General features: G+C 26.6%; 1 protein-coding gene across 1 annotated transcript in view; it reads right to left on the reverse strand.

Moving 5' to 3' along the window:
• Positions 1 to 17,517, reverse strand: part of LOC113557912 — an 80,657-nt gene that overhangs the window by 167 nt on the left and 62,973 nt on the right. Inside the window, exons 17-25 of the mRNA XM_026963452.1 lie at positions 17,010 to 17,100; positions 16,380 to 16,639; positions 14,123 to 14,378; positions 13,366 to 13,502; positions 12,182 to 12,472; positions 6,658 to 6,960; positions 4,851 to 4,994; positions 4,481 to 4,543; positions 11 to 99 (exon numbers count right to left, since the gene is read on the reverse strand). Coding sequence (XP_026819253.1) covers positions 11 to 99; positions 4,481 to 4,543; positions 4,851 to 4,994; positions 6,658 to 6,960; positions 12,182 to 12,472; positions 13,366 to 13,502; positions 14,123 to 14,378; positions 16,380 to 16,639; positions 17,010 to 17,100 — 1,634 coding nt within the window. The remainder of the gene's footprint in view (positions 1 to 10; positions 100 to 4,480; positions 4,544 to 4,850; positions 4,995 to 6,657; positions 6,961 to 12,181; positions 12,473 to 13,365; positions 13,503 to 14,122; positions 14,379 to 16,379; positions 16,640 to 17,009; positions 17,101 to 17,517) is intronic.

Consider the following 17,517-nt stretch of genomic DNA (forward strand, 5'->3'; position numbering starts at 1 on the left):
GCGCTCCGACATTTTCTCGATGCGGAACTGCAAACCGGCCAGCCCAATCGCCTCGTCGCTGCTGCACTGCAACGTGCCCGCGATTACAGCGCTCTGCAACTGTTTCAACAACAATTTATAATTAATTGTACAATATGATTATAAACCTACAGCGAGATTCAAAATACAGTGAAACCTCTAAATACCGGACACCCTCAGTCGTTGAAATTTTGTTCGCTATTTGGGGTGTCCGGTATTTAGAGGGAGAAATATAATATTAGAAAAATAAAATATTGAAATTATAATTAAAAAATTAATTAATTAATTTAGTTATTTATACATATACAATATATATTATATACATAGGTCCATAGTAAATTTAATTTATTTTTAAAAATGTGAAGGTAAAAAGATAAAAAATTGATAATATAAAAATTAAAACTAACATATTATATTTAAAAAAATCAGTTACTTTAGAGTTTAACTTGTTTCGTAATTTGACACGAAGTCATTTTGTATGTTAATGCATTTTCTAATTCCAAAAATTTACGATGATAGAAATTATTAAAATCAAAAATTAAAATAACATATAAGTATTCGTTATTTAAATGTGTCCGTTATGGGAGTTTTCACTGTATATGTTACTGTAATATTTTAATCGTATAAACATTTGAAGTAGAAAAAATGTACATCGTATATAATATGAAAGTATTAATCTAAAAAGATTTATAGGTTTTACATTTTTTTTTTTTTACAATATTTTATGGAAAGGGGATTGTGGATCAACATTAGAAATTCAAATGGAACCTGTACTTTATTTTGAAAAAGTTTAATCCAAAGACATTACTTAGTACGTCAGTGATTAAACTATATTTTATGCAAGTATTAAAATGTTATGTTTCATTTTTGACAGCGATTTATAGTAGGTATTTAGCAATTTAATTTTGACCACAAATCACTAATATTTTTTATTGTTTTGAATATTAATTACAGGCTATAATTATTATAAGTAAATCACTTTTATTGTAGGTTTGGATATTATAACGAGACAGGTATTTGTAGTCAACAAATTTATATCATCATAGATTATCAATTTGGGTATATTGTAAACCAAACTGACGTCAAAAATCGTCATGATTTGTCTACAGCCTTTTGTGTATGGTGTACAATTTGTATTTTTTTAGAAAGATGAAAATTTAAATATTAAGTATGGTCAACATAGTCTAAAAAATAATTTACTAACTTTGTCAAATTTCTAACTGAGCGTTTATAAAAGAACTGGCACATTCGAATTGCATTCCAAAAAAATAAATATAAATTATTGGAATGTGCAAATTGCTTACCATTCCTTAGTGCGGTCTGTCCGAATTGCATTCCGTGTACCTACTAGTTTATATTTATTTATCATGCATTTACGTGCACAACTTAAACTTGATTTTTGATTTTTCTATTTTTTTTTTTTTTTTTTTTAACGCATGTATAGAAACTGATTAGTTTCTAGATTGAAACATTTTTATATTCGAATAAACATTTTACTAAATTGAAGAAGATGACACTATGACAATCAAATAAAACGATTGTAGTTTAAGGTACTCAAGTGAAAGTATGTTACATTTTTACATGGCATTTTAAATGAATAATAATATTATAAAATTTGGTGGCTTTTTCGACTATATAATAATATATAATATAATGTAAGTATATATATTATAATAAATAATAAAATAATTAAGATGATAGTTTATAATAATAACATATGTCAATATGGAAAATATATAATAATAATAGTAATATAATTTTGTAAAACAGTTAATATTAAAGGGGGTATAGTTGAAAATTATTTAGGGACCTAAATTAGACTGAAAAATTACGTTACAATATAATAATAATAATAAAATTATTTCAGATTAATATAATAATGCATATACATTTGAGCCTCAAACATTGAAGCGACCGCAGTTTGGACATTTTGTTTTTGAATGTATTCGGATGCAGCCAAAAAAGCAGTGTGACAATAAATTGTTAATATGTTTTTGTTAAAAAATTAACAAATTATAAGTAGCTTTATATTAAATTTTTAAGGTTTTCTACGCTGTAAATAATTATAAATCGACATTCATAAAAAAATCTGAAAGAAATTGAATATTGTTCATGTCTCATAAAACAGTCAAAATATCTTGAACATTTTATCGTAAGTGATAATAATATAAACATTTGGTGAACAATTTAAGTATTTGATATTATTTTTTCTGTTACAATACAACAAAAAAAAAACAATAAAAAAATAATTATAAATAAATAAATGAATTAAGTCAAAAAAAATTACCGTTTTTTTTTATTAATTTTTTATTTTGTTTTTCTCGCTTGAAAAAAAATATTTGGGATTTTTAATTTTGACTTCTATAAAGTAAAAACTAGATCCAACTTTTTATTCAAAACTACACATGAAAATAGAAGTAGTTTATCGACAACTTATCGTGTACTCAAATATATACACACACTAAAAAAAAAACATACCATTGTAAAATAAATACATTCATGTTCCGCTCAGAATCTATAACGATTTAAGCTCGAAATAAGTGTAAGTGCAATATTGAAAATTGGTTAGTAAACTTTTATTTTTTGAAAAGTAACAAAAGGCGTTTTACAAGGATGTAAAATATATGGCATTATATTGTATTTTAAATTTAAAAAAAAAGATCCTGACAGGATATAAAAATATGTCTGGCACGGTTCAGTAAAATACGGCTTGTTATATAATTGTCTGAAGTTTAGAATTCGTGTTTGGAAAACAAAACTCATCAGGTATGATAATTAATTATATTATGTTTAACCAACTATATTGTTCCATTATTTCTAAATGTTGTTAATAGCTATGAAACTATGTAGTATAAATAATATAATACTATTATTTAGTTATTACCTATGTGATTTTTATAATTGTTTTTGAATGGTAATAAAATATTTATTTTAAAAACTACTAAATTATATAAGTAAATTATTAATTGTTTGTAACTAATATTGAAGTGAAATGATTAATCAAGTTTTAATTCATCATATTATCAAAACCTATAGAAAATAATCTTAGATATACGTGGTAGTATGCTTAAAAATCACTTTTCTACTACAATTATTAAAACTTAAATTAAAACAACTGTATGTACCTAATATTTAATATTTAAAATATTAAATTATAATGAGATTTTATTTTAAGTTTTAAGATGTATACCACTATCCAGGCTAATTAATGTGTCTTCATTTTGAAATGTAAGTATATTATAATAATTATTAAGTAAAACTTAAATAGAAATCTATAAGTACACATATATCAATAATCAATGACAGCTATATATGGTAATGTCTGTCTGGTTAGGTTAGTCAAGTGGGAACATGTATTCAATATTAATACTCATTATTGTGAGATTAATGTTTCAATCACAACTTATGCAACGTATCAAAGAAAATATTCTTTTTTAAATTCTACATTTTTGTTATTTAATGGTGTCTTTAGAAATTAAATACATTCAGTACTTTGTAATAATGACATAATATGTAACAAAAATGTTTTATTTGTTAATACATCTACATGCATTTTATTCGGAAAAAGTTGAAAATATTTTCTTTTTTTTTCTTATACTTATTTTATTAACATTATTTTAAGTGAGTTTAGTTAAAATTGAATTTGTTATGATTAAATAATAATAGAATCAATATTAAAAAAAATGCATCAAAAGCCAATAATATTTATCGTAGAAACTGCTTAGTAAATAATTTTAAAAATAAATATTCTTGATTTATTAATTCATTATTAAATAAAGGAAACTTTTAAATTTATATTGCTAAGAAATTATATCTAAAAGTTAAAAACATTTGTAAAAATAGTGTTTAATATTTTACAGTTTGTACTCAATATTTAAAAATAAATATTTTAGTGAATGTGGAATGTGATTAATCTGTTTTGTAATATAATATAGGTTTAATATTAATATCTACATTTGTATTGGGCCCGTCCCATTTCATAATAATAAAAAATTCTTAATAATAATTTATAAACTAATGACAATTATATTATTGATATAAATCATATGGTTATAATATTATAAGAGTAAAATATCCAGGAAACTGGCTTTCGAGTGTAACTCGTTATTGTATACGAAAACACAACTCCAGGCAAATAATGATTGGTAGTATCTAATTTTATGTTTTATTATATTTATATTATTAAATATATTTTTTTAATTTGGTTGGATGAAAAAATGATTGCTTAAAGTTTGATATCTATTACTTATATAAATCAATACCTACTATACTATTTATAACCCATACTTAGATTATCTATTTTTTTTTAAATAACACAAAATGTTGGGGTACTTTTGACCTCAAAAAGTAGTAACCAAATCCAATCACTACCAGAAAGTACTCTCAAAATGAAAAATTGTGGTATATTATCAAAATGTGACAAAAGACAAAAAATAAAAATGAATGTAAAATATTATTTTACCTTTGAGTATTCCTTATTTGTTTCCATAGCTGCGTCTCCATCTTTAAATTCAATTTCAATAGACTGAAATAAGAATTATAAATTTGTATTAGTGTAAACAACTATTATTCGAATTCGTCATTGTTATATTAGGTACTATTAGGTATTAGGCTATAAAAATTAAAAATATGTTATTATTATATTTTAAGTATAACCTTTTTATGTATGTATTTTTATGTTAAATTATTTATATATTAATATCTCATATAATAATGTCAAACTATACTTTAAATTTTTATGATATGAGATTTAAATGTGAAGTAAGAATAATTGAATAAATAAAATGAATAATAATTAAATTAATAACAATTAAAAAATATAAAATACTTACAAGTTCTTTGAATTCAGTAACCATCTCAATATACCATTGCGAATATTCTCCCCCAATATGATTAACAATACGCATAAATTCTCTCATTTCCACACACAATGCATGTTGATCATTTAGTTCAGTTTTTGAAGTTCGTAACCAAGTCTAAAATATTACAAAAATGTATAAATTAAATAAATTAGTTAGATTGCTTTTTTACAATAGAAAATATATATTATTATATGATATAAGTACTAGATATGACGTAGGTATGTATAATCCATATATTTTAAGTTATAGAGCTAAGGGTAGTAACTTTTCTCATACATTTCAGATACGAGTAAACCTACATCATGGGAAGAGAAATAATATATGCCAATTGAATAAAACAGAAAACAGAGTTTTTTTTCATAACATCATATATATAATAATATAAGATAATTTTATTACATAATAAATTAATATTATTATATTTCGATAACCAATAGTAGGACTATGTGAGCCAAACTACTGGAATTCGAGACTTGGAATTTTGATAGAAAGAATTTTACTCCGACCTTTCTATAAGAGTTTAAAAAAGAGATAAACGTATTTCTATATTATATTGATATCTTATTTTGAAAGTTATGAATTCGATTTTTATTTCTAAAGGTTAAAATTATTGCAAAATATCATTCTAAATTAATCAACCACATCAACCCTATTAATAAAAACTTGTCTTCTCTCACATTGTCTCAAAATATTCCATGTCATTTAAAAGGAAACTTGAGTAAAAAATAGAAAATAAATACTAAAAAAGTGTATATTGCTCTGCTGTACGAGTATAGCAGAAATGGAGAGTAGGTCACTACAATGGATGTATTAAATTTGAATTTAATGCTGGGTATCATTGTATACGAAAAACGACTCTGAACGGAGATAATTTGCAGTCTAGGATAATTAGTAGGATATATAATATTATTACCTATATTTAAATTGTAATATATCATTATTTTATTCGATTTCATAAGAAAATAAATTTCATATGCTCATAAAATTTTTTTCTATATTGACGCTGGAGTTTTTTTTTACTGTTATTTATTTTGAATAAAGAGTTATGAAGAACCTTGTGTTGGGTTTTTTAACCTTAGATATAAATCGCAAAAATTTTATAAATTTTCAGCTTCAAAATTCTTTGCAAATTTCCACGATTTTGATATATTTTGTAAACATTTACACTTTTAATGCTTATAAACAAAAATTGTTAATAACGATTTTTGATTTGTTTCTTACTACAACAAGAAAAACTTATTATAAACCTTGTATTCAATTTTAAAGATTTTTTCTACCATCAAGGTTTCATCAAAAATAAACAATGTCCAGTAGTTTTCAAAAGCGTCAGAAAAAGTTCTGAAAAAATAATGGAAAAACGGGAATTTTCACGCATAACCACTTTTTGATAAAATCGATTTTTCGATTTTTCTGTAACTCAAAAATGAATCATTGTAAATACCTGAAATGTTTACCAAATGCTTATATTACCTAACCTTGAATAGTCGGGGACACGAAAACTGGCTGGTTACCGACACGAATCTAGCGGCCAATTTTGATCAGTGAGTATTACAGTACTAAAACCGTGTGTTTATTATGTAAACGACGCGGTGGTGTGGAATAGCTTGAGAACCCATGGCTAACGGTAATTATTTGGTGGATGATTGGAGGAGCTCACCGGCCAGTTTTCGTATCCCCAGCTTTAACGAATGTTTAATAATAAATACATTCAAACACATCATATTTATAAGTATGATGATATTACGTCGAAGGAATAATTGCGTAGTGAAAACAATACCTCGAACAAAATGAGTATGCTCCTGTGCCAAGGCGTAATTGCAATTTGTGTTTCGCCACCGTGTGTAAATGCTATGCTATCTCGTCCTCTAGATCTGTCACTGGGAGAGTACGAGCTTCTTCTACTGTTATATGTGTTACCTGACCCTGACGATAAGGCGCCAGTGCCACTTACACCTCCTGCAATGCTGCCACTAAACGCAGCATTATTACTTGTGTCATTACCGTTTACCGGATAGCTGTTATACACCGACGATGCTTGGTTGGATATGACCATTGGGCCACATGGTCCATGGTACTCGGTCTGTTAGGAAATAAAGAAAAAATAATAATATATATTATATGGTTTTAGTACGTATTAATGTTAATATGTATTAACATATTATGTAAAAAGTTGGTGTTTATGTATCTAAAAATGTTATTTACTTGCATGCGGCAAATATGAACTCATTAATAAGAATTTCGTCGAGCCAGTGCACTCCTGTTGTGTGATTGGTGCTCTTAATCTTTTAATTAAATTTAAAAATGCTTAACCGATACAAAAATGAATTTAAGTAAACCTACAGTGAATACTTATTTGGTGTTAGGACGATGCCTCTTTCAAAATAATAATAAATCATATAATCTGGTAAATAATAAGTATCTCTACCGAGAATTTAACATGCAACATGAATAAGATAATAATTCAATAATATCTATGAAAACATAATAATTTACAGATTATATAAAAAAAGGTCTGAGGTAACATAGGTACGTGATATTAACATACAAAGAGAAACGTGAATCACAGATATTGTACAAAAACAACCAATCTAGCGACGATTCTTCAGTTCTCGGGCACCGACAGTTCTTCCGTGATTTCGTGTCAAATTGTCACAAAGTTGCGAAAATGAACACTCAATCAATCAAAAGCGACGTAAAAACTACAACAACTCAGGCTTAGAGGTACCTACTCGAATAATCGACAAATTAATAACAGCTGACTCTGTGCTATAGCCGTGCCGAAAACACGCAGTTACGGCAGCGCATAGGTCGCCGTAACGAAAACTGAAGTTACGCGCAATGCTATCAGCCAAAACACGTGCAAATTCGAATCAAAATGTCCTACACGCAATTCAAGAAACCACGTCGATGAAGATTTGGTCAACTATAGAGTAATGTAAATTGTAGAGAGGCCGTTCCGCAGATCAGTTGAATTGCAAAATGACAACCAGCAGTGTGACCATTTTAGGTTAAAAAAAAATTGGAAGGTAAATTATAATGAAAAAATGCTAGGTATGCGTAACGCAATTCCGCCACACTGAATTTAACATATTTAAAAAAAAATTATCAAACACGATGTGGTGAGCCACGTAACTCTGCGCACGGGCGCGAGATGCAATTTGGTTGTTCGCCTCAACTAACTCGAGTAGTGCCGATTCAGCAGAATACAACTTCACCCGCTTCTACCCAGTCACGGTCACTGGAAGATATCAACTACAGATAATAGCCACGAACACTGGACCAATATCCTCATGGACGCCGGCGGGTCAAATCTTTTTAGCTCCCGCCAAAAAAGTTATCAAACGTTTATTGTTATCACGAAAATTCATTGGAAATCACGCAGTCTAGCGGATTACTTAATAAATTAGTGACTACAAAGCTGGAGTGAATGATTTACGGGTCGGTTTTAAATTCAAACACTGTCAGTATATTATACAACGGCATATCTATATTACTCTATGGATCAACACGTATCAGTTAGAGGTCACGGGACGTGGCAAAACGTAATATACGGGGTTTAAAGGTGAACAAATTGCACCTAAATGGTGATCACTAAAAGCAGCGTTCATGAGGTACTTGACGGAATATAATTTTAAATGAATACATTTTAATACAATTTTCTTTAGGAAATACGTCGAAACAAAATGATAGCTACGCTAGAACGGACTGCCCGGACTGGATGCAAAAACAGAACCGACGCGGTGATCGCGTTAGAGGAGCCAACATCCAGGCACTTGGGACAATAGATACTCGAATTAGTTTTATTTATTTGTATAATTAAAATGTTATTAATTGTTAGATTATGCTAAAAATAAATTGTTCAATACGTACAACAATAAAGTATTTATTTTATGTTACGAATGTAGGAACTATTATTAGATACGTATGTCAACAATCATGATATACTTTTAAATACAGTGTGAAGCGAGAAATATGTTAGTTTTTCATATTGAACTGAGATAATTTTTTTTTATTACTTTATTTTGTGAAAATGTAATCGAGTAAGGCAAGTGCTCTAAAATGTTAAAACCTAATATATTCATCAATAACTAGCAGGGGTTACCCGTTCTTTGCCCGGACCAGATATTTTATAGTTATATTTATTGACCGTCAGTTGTTAATTATAATAATATATTTTTATGTTAGCCTGGGTCGTGACTACAATAATTTAAAGTAGAAGATGCATTTGTTTTTAAATTTACTTGATTTTAAATATAATGATTTTTTTATTCTAAATACTCGTAACAAAAATTAAAGTAGATAGTAAAAAAAGTTGAAAACTACGTAGTCTTTAATTAATATAGTACATTTAGTATTATAAATACAATCTATAAATCTTTAATTTATATTTTTAGAAGTAGATAGTTTTGGTTATTCTATTTTTTCCGCTTTATCATATTTCATCAAGTACCATTCATAGAAACTGAACATTTTAGCAATAATAATTAATAAATTTGACGAATATCATGAATTAATATTATACAAATAATTACCCTATTATATATAATAGTCAATGGCCTAGATAACAGAACAACTACCCTATCAGAAACCAAGAGATCGACATGATGTAATAGCAAGAGTGTTTAAATTTAAATTAAAAAAATTAATGGATTTAATAACAAAAAGTAATATTTTTGGTGAAGTTTTATCATGGGTTTATTCAATAGAATGGCAAAAAAAAGGATTACCACATGCTCACATTCTGATATGGTTAAAAAGTAAACTTCATCCCAATCAAATAAATGATTTCATTTCAGCCGAGTTACTAGATCCAGAGAAAGATTTTGAATTGTTAGAAATTGTAAAAAAACACGATACATGGACCATGTAGGAAATGGAATCCACTGTCACATTGTAAAAAAAATGCAAATGCAAATTTAATTATCTTCGAAAATTGATTGATGAAACCAGGATTAATTCTAAAGGATATACATTGTACTGAAGGAGTACAACGAATGATGGTTTTAAAACTAACATAAAAATGAAAATAATGCTTGGGAAATATAAAACAGTTGAAATAGATAACACTGATAACAGGTAGATTGTATCCTACTCTCCATTTATTCTAAAATGCAATGTTTGCAATAGAAAATAACAATAAAAATTAAATTGAAGGCTATCAATCTGGAAGATATATAAATAGTAACGAAGCAATATGGTGGATTTTAGGTTTCCCTATTCATGAGTGGTATCTCAACATAGTTCATCTCTCTGTACACCTAGAAAATGGACAACGTGTTTACTTCTCAAATGAGGATGTTGGAAAAAAAACAAGATCACCACCAGAAACAACAGTAACAGCATTATATGAAACATACAGAAAAACATGTGAACGACTTGGTTCACTTAAAGATGATAAACACCGGGATGATAATTGTTTACACAGATGAAATCTTTAATGAAGTTATTACAATCATAGAAGTGTGTTTGTTAATATCTGGTAAACATTTAAATCAATGGAAATTAACTTTAGCGGATCAAATACAAAATATTTCTCACGAAACCGAAATTGTACGTGAAACATCATACAATATATTAGATTTAAATCCATACATCGATGTTAATAATAAATGTTAATCAATGATAAAAAAAAGCGTTCAAAAGAATTATGAATATTATTGAAAAAAATGAAGGAGGGTTGATATTTTTAGACGCACCAGGAGGTACTGGAAAAACTTTTTTGTTAAATTTAATATAAGCAGAGATAAGAAAAAAGGCGATATCGCTTTAGTTGTAGCGTCCTCAGGGGTCGCGGCAACCTTGTTACATGGTTGCCGTACTGCATATTCTGCATTAAAATTACCATTGAATTTTAACTTAACAGAAGAGCCTACTTGTAATATAATAGATAATCCAGCAACCTGTAAATTACTAAAAAGAACTAAAGTAATAGTTTGGGATGGTAGAGTAGAAATGGTGAATAAAAAAAGGACCCGAAGAACACGAGGAACACCGACTGACCAAATTGATTAAAATTAAATTATTAAAGACCACAGGACTTCTGCTAGACACACTGTTTCGACCATAGTCAGTTATATGTGGCATGTTCAAGAGGAGGTGATCTAAAAAATCTTTACGCGTATTGTGAACATTGTATATCAACAGGCACTAATGATCAACATAATAATAATATTTATATAATGTATTTATTTAATGCAAATGATCCTAAATGGTTACTAATGATTATTATTATTATTATTGTCTATTATTAGTATATTATTAATCTGCCGATGTGCGCCACTAGTGACGATCTTGTTCCGTTACACCCTGAGCCCGGAAGAGATGTTGGGTTATTCTCACATAGATACTGACTTTTCCCAAATCATACTCAATATTCATGTGAAATTTCAAGTGAATTAGACGAGTAGTTTTCAATATTACGAGTGTGGAAGAAAACGAAATTCATTTTTATTTATATAGATATGAATTAGTTCAGTTCAGAGTGATTATTATTAAATGGTTTCAATAGTTTCTGTTAACGTAAAATAGAACATTGTATAAAACTAATTTAAAAAAAAAATGTGACTCGATGGTAGAAGCAATTATAACTAAGTTTTGTTCATTATCGTTTTTGTACGATGCATCAATACTTCAAAATACAATATTGTAACAAATAATTTGGAAAGTTATTCAAAACGTACCAAATATTTAAAACTGTGAGTTTTTTGTAACTTATCTGGCTTTTTAATATAATACACTCAAAATAATAAAAAAAGCAATGATTACCAAAATTTGCTTTTATATAATTTCTTAAAATAATTTTTACTCTAAAAGAAATGTGTATAATAAGTAGGTATGATAAAAAATATTGAGATAGACATTACGACTCATAGAAAAATAATTGGTTTGGAATGTTCGAATATCACTTTTGGCCATAAAATTCAACAAAAGGATTAAAAAAATATGATAGTTAAATAATAATTACGTTTTAATTTGTCTTGGTATGAAATTTGGATAAAATTAAAAAAAAAAACTCAATAAATCGTATTAATTTATCTTTATGGGTTACTATTGGAAATATTAACTTAATTAATCTATAACGCGGAATTTTTTCTAAACAATTAAACAACATTTTAGAAATATTTTTTAATGCTTATAAACACAATTATATTAATAAACATTTAAATACATTGCACATTAATTGTATAATAGTATTTATTTAATTTTAAAAATTGTGCAAATACCATTGTATAATTATACATTATCTTACAATTCAGTTTATTTCTTTACATTATTTATTAATGTTTTGAGTAATTAGTTACCTGAAATCCCAAAGTTCCAGCTGAACGACCTCTTGGTAAACGACAAGTGAATGGAAATGAATCTGGCAATGTCAAATAGCGGTTTGATTCGTAAGCAACACGAGGCATAGATCTAGATCTTGGTCTTGTAATTGGTACGAATTCTGCAGTAGCTGTTGCAAATGTAGAATCTAATGGCAAACGTCTTGAAAATACATGACTTGGAGAATCCAAATCAGGTAAATTTTGCAATTGTTTTTGAAAGGCTAAAATTTCTTGTTCTGGTGTCTGTTGGTAAGAGTCTCCTCTTACCTAAAGTAAAAATAATATAATTTCAATTTTTGAAAGGATTTAAGACGCTATTTATAACAATTAAAACTTAAATATTTTATTAATTTAATGTATAAGATACAAATTTTGTTTTTAATAATAAAAACCACGTTAATTTATGTATATTATAATATGTAATAGTTATAATCGTAATAGATAATAAAGTAAATTTAAAAAATTGAATTGTTTTCATTTATTAATTTATAAATTGTTTACAACTTAAACTTCAAACGTCCATAACTTTTTTATAATATGATATATTTGAGAGTTGGGTTTGGAATATAATTGATTTAATATCATGAATATGAATCACAATACATGAGTTTAGTATCTGAGGCATTTAAATATTATTAATAATTATTTGAGTATGGGTTAAAATTATAATAAAAAATAATTTAGAAATATATTATGAAATATCCAGACGAGTAGTTTCAATAATATATTATATTGAATAGTTATTATTAAACGAGTAAAGAAATGCGGAAAAAAACTTTTTTTTATATCTATATGAACAGAATGTGTATTACATATTGACAAAGCTAAGACAATGTAAAGTATTACATATTGACATATTGTCTATATTCTATTACAAAAATGTTAAACCAGAGATAGAATATACGGAATAAATAAATAGAAACGAAGTACTTAAGAAATAGAAAATGATAACTGGTTAAAAATGTGTAACTGAAGGATAAAACTGAGTACTAAGAAAAGATCTAAAGAAATGAGAGTCAATCTAAAGTGATTTACTTCTTAAATTACAAATAAAAGTAAAGGATTTGAGTCTTATTTTTTCATTATTTGATATTTTGAACTTATAGAATAGTTTTATATACTAAAGTACTATTATAAAAAATATTAAAATTCAATATTACCTTTGTTATGTTTGCTTGTGATTTAGATCGTTCATTGGTGATATTACGAATATTGGCTGATCTTAAAGATGGGCGATTTCTCGGAGGAAATTGAAAGTTGAGTACTCCGGGTAGTGCTTTTGTCGAAGTCAGTGAAACTGTTAATAATTAAAAATATTCATTTTTTTGAACAATAGTACATCATGATTATATATAAGTTTAAATTTAAATAAATAATTAAGCTTTTCTTATCATATTACTAAAATATTGTTTAAATATTTAGACCAGGCATGCCCAACTTTTTTCAACTTGTGGACCACATTTGAAATTTATATTTATACTGCGGGCCGTTTATACTTTACGGTTTTTTTTTGTTCATTTCGATAAAATGTATAATAGATATATTAGGAGTTAGTACCTAATATTTAAGTCATTAGGATATTAGGTATCTCTATTATTTAATAAGGTAAATAAGTTAATTAAATTAGCTAATAATAAGGTAAGCTTATTAAAATAACATTTTTTATAAATTATAAATATCATAATTTTTTTATTCCTCTACAATTTTTTATAAAATGATCGCGGGTTGGGCACGCCTGATCTAGACAATAACAAATTAATAATATTGAGTTTGTATGAATTATTTGTATTAAATATCAATTATTACGTTGTGTTCATGGTGAAATATATTACTTTTAATACATGTTCTATTTAAATAAAGGAATACTACTATTGTTATTTCAATAACTATATAAGTTATATTTATAATTTTACTAACCGCTAGAATTTCTATATTCATCTGTGTCTATGTCTGGGCTCATTGTGTTATCTTTAAATATGTCATGTTTGATTATATTTGAAAACGCATTGAAAGTTGCTTGTAGCGCTGGTTCAATACCAAAACCACCTGCACTGCTGGTACTGCTTCGACGGCGGCGAGTATGCATGCCTACCGATTTTGATTTTCCTTTTGAAGAGATTCCATCAACTGGATCATATCCATAACACTTTGTAGTATCTAGACTTAAATTGAACTGAAATAAAAATGTATAAAAACAACACATATATAATAATTAAAAGATAATATTAATTGTTATTTTAATGGATATTTGATAAATATTACTAATATTTTTTTATTTCCATACGTTTTTCTATTCTAAAAATATGATATATTATTTGTTATGATTAACTATCTGAGTTTTTAGGATTAAAACTTATCAAAAGTTTATTCCGCTTGTTAAATAAATTAAAATAGTTATATTCCCTGTACTGTCGTGAGAAGTGAATTTTTTTAAAAACAACCAATGATCACTTTTACATTAATAGTCTTAAATTATTTGCCATTGAAAAAAAAGTAAAATAAAGCCAATAAAGGTAAAAGGTTGATTAGAGTATGCACTTTGCACTAAAAATTTACAAAATATGCGTGTATTTATGCACTTATTAGTATTAAAATATATACAATAGGCTAAATTAAATTTAAATTAGGTAAGAAATGATTTAAATATATTTTTTACCGTGGTCGTATATTATAAACTTAAATCTAAAATTGCTTAATCTTAATTTAAGAAGTTCATAAGTAGATTTTATTTACAAATAATATGAATAAATATAATCAAAAAGTGATTATCGATTATTAAAACGGTTTTATTTTTGCTAACTTAATACTTAACATACACATATTCAATTGTGTGTAAAAATAAGTTATTATATGAATTTCAATTATTTTTTATATACTTGCGCAGTTGATTCCGCTTAAAATGGAAAATTTAGGAAGTTAGAACCATATTTGAGTATCTGTTTATTTGGTTTCCCATATTAAACGAAATTAGTTAATATAGATATTAGATACATGATATATGTAATGTTTTATAAATTATAATATTGGTAAAAAAATTAAAATGTGCGTAATAACCAATATTAGATTATTAAACAGAAATACTTTTCCAAAGAATAATTTAAATTTGTTGCTCACTCTTTTAAACTAATGTATACAAATAATATTTAAAGTACATGCTATTCTGTTCCCTTGGTATTAATATTATAAAATCATATTTAAAAAAATTTTGAATGCAATGACAGATATCATTGTATACGAAAAACGATTCTGAACAGAGTTGATTTGTCAGTCAATGATAATTAGTAGGATATATTATATTATTACCTATATTTAAATTGTAATATTTCATTATTATACATGATTTCGAAAATAATTTTCATTTCATACGCTCTTAACATTTTTTCTATATTGACGCTGGAATTTTTTTCTACAGTTAGTCGAAGGAAAACTTATGGATAATCTTTTATTGGGTTTTTTAACCTTAGGTATAAATCACAAAAATTTTATGAATTTTCAATTTTAAAAATCCTTGCAAATTTTCGTGAATTTGATATATTTCGTAAATTTTTGAACTTTAAATGCTTATAAACAAAAACTGTGACTAACGATTTTTGATTTTTTTTTACTACGATAAGTAAAACTCATAATAAACCTTGTATTCAATTTTAAAGGTTTTTTGGATAGCCAATTTTTTTTTATCGACATTTTAAGAAAAAAAACTTGAAAAAGTCGAACATTTCAATTGTCTATAAGTAGCTTAAAAAAGGTCAAAATATTTTGAAAATTTAATCATCAATAGATAACCATAATATAAACATTTGGTGAAAAATTCAAGTATTTACAATGATCGTTTACATCGATACAATGATCGTTTTTGAGTTACAGCAAAATCAAATTATCGATTTTGTCGAAAAGTGGTTATGCGTAAAAATTCCCGTTTTCAGTTATTTTTTCAGGGTTTTTCCCGACGCTTTGGAAAACTACTGGACATTTTTTACTTTTGGCCAACCCCCCTCCCTCAAATACCAACTAGATTTATTTTTCTTTTCAAAGAGGGGCTGAAGTCAAAAACCAAAACATTATTACCACTCAAAAACTCGATGACAGACACAAAAAAAAAAACACATTTCATTGTAAAATCAATACATTCATCACTCCGTTCAGAATCTAAAATAATAATGTTATTATTACGTACCCGTTTCCTTCGGGTGCTGGCATTCGTATCCGTGGACGAGGCTCGACTTCTCGTAGTCCTTGGCGGGAAAGGATCTTGTCCTGACATCGATGTTATGCTTGAGCTATTTCGAGGGTAAAGTGGCGTAGTCACCAGGCGATTGGCGAGCAACCGGACCAAGATCACGGGGTCCACGGTACTGGCGGCACATGCCACGAAAGTCTGCACAAACAATGATGAACGTACATCTGTTGGATACTTCTTTTCAGTCGTCCGTTGATCTGATGACAAAACAGTATACAAAAATTAACGTAGAACTACCTAATAAGCATAAACAACATTATATGTTGTACACACTATCGTTTGTGCCATAATTAAAACTAAAATGCTGCATAAAAATAAAATCTGCATATAAATCCGATGACTATATTATTATTATTATTATTATATTACACAATATTCAAGCGGTACCCACTATTATACGTTTTGACACGTTTGTCTGTGAGTTTTGTACGATTTACTAGTGATTAAATAAAAACAAATAATACATTATTTGATTTACCACAAAGCGTGTAAGTATAATATAATCCGATACACTCATGTATAGTTTTACTGGTGTTTATCGACATAAATGTAATTATTTTTACATACCATTATTTTGTAGGAGACTATACGATTTTCCATTCAGTGCCCAATGCAAAGTGAAAACTTCAGATGGAGTAGCAGACTGACTCAATGATTGCTAAAAATTATTTTTTTTAAGCAATAGTTAAATATTTGTAATCTGAATATATTTAATTTTAACATTTTATTTTCTATTTTAATATTTGCTTCTATATTGTTTAATTTTATAATTATATTAAACGATGTTTAAAATCATTATTTCTCAATAGCTAATCTAAATTAAATGTTGTTTAAAGTCCTTTGTAACAAATGGTTTTATGTTTCAGTTATTATAATATTAATTAAATCAACATAGTTTTTATTGGTTATAAAAAAGTATATATTTTTTGAAAATTATATAAACATATTATGATACTTAACACTATTAGGTTTTTATTGATATATAATATTAATTTCTTAAGCTTTTGCTTTGCATAATTAAGAGTGAATCAAAAATAAATTTAAAATAGTTTAAATTAGAAAATATCAAAAAACA

The sequence above is a fragment of the Rhopalosiphum maidis genome, chromosome 3 (genome assembly GCF_003676215.2).
Source record: "Rhopalosiphum maidis isolate BTI-1 chromosome 3, ASM367621v3, whole genome shotgun sequence".
Lineage (NCBI taxonomy): Eukaryota > Metazoa > Arthropoda > Insecta > Hemiptera > Aphididae > Rhopalosiphum > Rhopalosiphum maidis.